This window comes from Bos taurus, unplaced genomic scaffold (genome assembly GCF_002263795.3).
Source record: "Bos taurus isolate L1 Dominette 01449 registration number 42190680 breed Hereford unplaced genomic scaffold, ARS-UCD2.0 Super-Scaffold_1723_ScbfJmS_2085, whole genome shotgun sequence".
In the NCBI taxonomy this organism is placed as follows: domain Eukaryota; kingdom Metazoa; phylum Chordata; class Mammalia; order Artiodactyla; family Bovidae; genus Bos; species Bos taurus.
Genome location: NW_020192292.1, coordinates 6,042,024 through 6,045,068, shown reverse-complemented (window position 1 = coordinate 6,045,068; position 3,045 = coordinate 6,042,024). Strand labels below are relative to the sequence as shown.

General features: G+C 44.5%; 1 protein-coding gene across 1 annotated transcript; it reads right to left on the bottom strand.

Moving 5' to 3' along the window:
- Window positions 1-828: 828 nt before the first annotated feature.
- Window positions 829-2,813, bottom strand: LOC112445820 (RNA polymerase II subunit A C-terminal domain phosphatase SSU72-like). Its single transcript, XM_024989338.2, has 2 exons — window positions 1,749-2,813; window positions 829-1,661 (listed from the first exon to the last, which is right to left on the bottom strand). Exons 1-2 carry the CDS (start codon window positions 2,133-2,135, stop codon window positions 1,341-1,343), a joined length of 708 nt encoding a protein of 235 aa, XP_024845106.1. The 5' UTR covers window positions 2,136-2,813; the 3' UTR covers window positions 829-1,340.
- Between the last annotated feature and the right edge of the window lie 232 nt (window positions 2,814-3,045).

Genomic DNA, 3,045 nt, shown 5'->3' with positions numbered 1-3,045 from the left:
CTGAGTCACTGCCACAATAATGGATGGTATGACACCAGGCTTTTCTATAAGACAAAGAAAGATTTCTTCAAGGTAAGAACAATAACTTAGAATATTTTAAGTGAAACTGTCCAGGAGGGTCTGCCTGGTCCACTTCAGATTGATCAGACTCCAGGAGATAGGACTTAACTTTTCCAACCATCTCCTCAGGGGAATCTCCTGAACTATGTGTGGCCCACTACCCAAAGGCCCCAGGAAACCCCTTGGCATGGCAATGTCCATTTCCCTATTCTTTTGCACAAATGTAGCACACGTCCTTTTCCAGATCACTTCGTACATGCATCACTATTTTCCAGATTCATCTTTATTGATGAATGGGTGAATACCATTCAATCATTCAAAGTGCCATTGATAATACTAATTCATTCTCATATCTGGCCATTCACTTTTGATAGAGCAATACACATTCTGGTTTATGTCTTCTCACACATGCAAGGATTTCTCCCTGGTAAACATCTAGAAGAGGGACTTTGGGACCATAATAAGGCATGCACACCTTTGCTAGATATTGCTAGTGCTCTCCAAAGGAGCTGTATACAATTATATTCCCACCAGAACTTCAAGTTCCCTGCATCTTTCTGTGGAATGACCACTTGGCATGATCATGCTTTTTAATTTTTGCTAATTTGACCCTCCCTTGTGAAAGACAAGGGTCAATGTCTTTTATGTTTGCTAATTTGACCCTTGTGAAAGTTATGTTGAGTTTAACTTACCTTTTCCTCATTACTTGGGAGGTTGAGAACGTTTTCTCATTTGTGGATCAGCCGGTAAGGAATCCACCTGCAATGTAGGAGATCCAGGTTCGATACCTGGGTCAAGAAGATTCTTGGAGAAGAAAATGACAACCCACTCCAGTATTCCATTTGGTAATATTATTACTAATGACCATCCACATCTATTTATTGGCCAATGGCAGGATCCTTTTCAAAAGTGGATCCTGTTGCTTTATTCAGGAATTCTTACATTCTAAGCAGTTAGGGAAGCCGGGAAAGGGACGCTCAGTGAGAGGCAGATGTCTTGGGGGAAATGTGCTATCAACCGTTTTAGCTTTTTTGGTTAAAGAAAAAAACTACAGTCAAGATTCTACTCATAAGGGGAAGTGGGACGGGAAAAACGTTTGTTTTGTGATCTGGCATTTCCATATCTTCTCACTGCATACAGTACCGTTTACTAGGTATTGCTAACGTCCACCAGCAGAATACCTAAAGGTAAAAACAAGTATCAGGAAGGAAAAAGTACTACCAAAAGGAAACTCAAGAAAATGGCTTCAAGTGGGCAGTGGGCCGGACATCAGGCTGGGCTCAGTAGAAGCAGACAGTGTGCAGGAAGCTCCTGCCGCTCTTTTCCTCGAATGCCTGCAGCAGCTCGCCGATTCTGTCCTCCATGTCCCCCATGAGCTGGACGCACTGGCACAGGTCGCAGATGAGGAACGCTCCAAGCGTAGCCTCCTTGTTGGTGTCCAGGATGTTCACGTTGATCACATGCACAGGCTGGCAGGTCTCCTGCTCCCCGGAATTCATATCTTCCACCACCTGGTCATACACTCGCTCTTCACAGGTGAGGATGAGGTCAAACAGATCTTTGCATTCCTGGAACCTCTCTGGCCTGGGCTTGATTTGCGACCCATGGACTGTAGCCCACCAAGCTCCTCCATCCATGGGATTCTCCAGGCAAGAATACTGGAGTGGGGTTGCCATTTCCTTCTCCATATTTCTTTCCAGCATCCGTAAAACGCCATTCTGCATATAGCGTTCTTTGTCTTTCCTAAGGAGGTCTTTGTACACATCGTCATACATGGCTCTGAAATCATAAACGTTTGGCCTGTCGCGTGCTGGTCCTGGAAGCTTCATGTTTGTTCCTGTTCCAAAGGACAGGATGCTGAATCCTCGTTTGCTGAGGATGTTGTGCGCCTCCATGCTCCGGTTCTGGTTGCTCGAGCATACCACAGCGAGGCGCAGTGGCAAAAACGGCATGACTGCGGCTGCACTCACCGAGACTCCCAGCTCAGAAATTTCGCTTCTGGACTCCTGCCGCTTCCACAAAAGCAAGGTGGTGGCCTCAATGCCTGGAAGCAGAAGCTGCGGCACCGGCAACATAGTGTGTCAGGACTTATGGTGTGGGCACTTATAACGTGTCCTGGCAGGCTCCTAGCGCAGGCCAAGATTGCTGGGCGGCAAGATGAGTGCCACTGCGGTATTCTTGGTTGGGAAATCACATAGACAGAGGAGCCAGGGGTGCTACGGCCTGCGGGGTCGCAAAAGGCAGACACGACTAAGCAACTAAACCACCAGCACTACCACAGTTGAATCAGGTTATCCCTCTGTAAAATGCCTGGTCATATCCTTTGTACGTTTTTCTAATGAATATCTGTCTTTCTCATAATGATTTTTAGAGTACAGCTTCTAGATATTCCGTTCCGTTGCTCAGTCGTGTCCGACTCATTGTGACCCCATGGACTGTAGCACGCCAGGCTTTCCTGCCCATCATCAACTCCAGAGCTCACTCAAACTCATGTCCATCGAGTTGGTGATGCCATCCAACCATATCATCATGTGGCGTCCCCTTCTCCTCTAGATATTAATGTCCCCTCTCCTTCTAGATGTTAATCCTTCTTTATTTGTAAGAGCTAAAAATAGCTCCCACCAACCTGTGGCTCATTATTTAAAATTTTCTTTGTGGTGCATACTTCATCAACTAGTCTTTACATTTAATGAAGGCAAATGTATCTATCTTGTATAATTTCCATTTTGTGCTTTTAAGAAACCTTTCCCTACTTTGAGATCATTAAGGTAGTCTTTGTCGTTTTCAGGATCAAATAATTCTTGCTTTTAACTTTTATATCTTAAATCCATCTTGAGTTTACATTTCTGTATAGTATAGGGTAGGAATTTTTTTTACCATCTACATAGCCAATTTTCCCAGGACTATTCTATTGGTTTGTAATGTCTCCTCTGTCATAAACCAAGTCCTCATATATGTACGAGTTTGCTTCTGGAATTTCAATTT

Coding starts and splice junctions, on each gene's coding strand:
- LOC112445820 (XM_024989338.2), bottom strand. CDS start 2,135: ATGTTGCCGGTGCCGCAGCTTCTGCTTCCAGGCATTGAGGCCACCACC. Junction 1,662..1,748: donor TACGGATGCTGGAAAGAAAT/ATGGAGAAGGAA, acceptor ACAGTCCATGGG/TCGCAAATCAAGCCCAGGCC.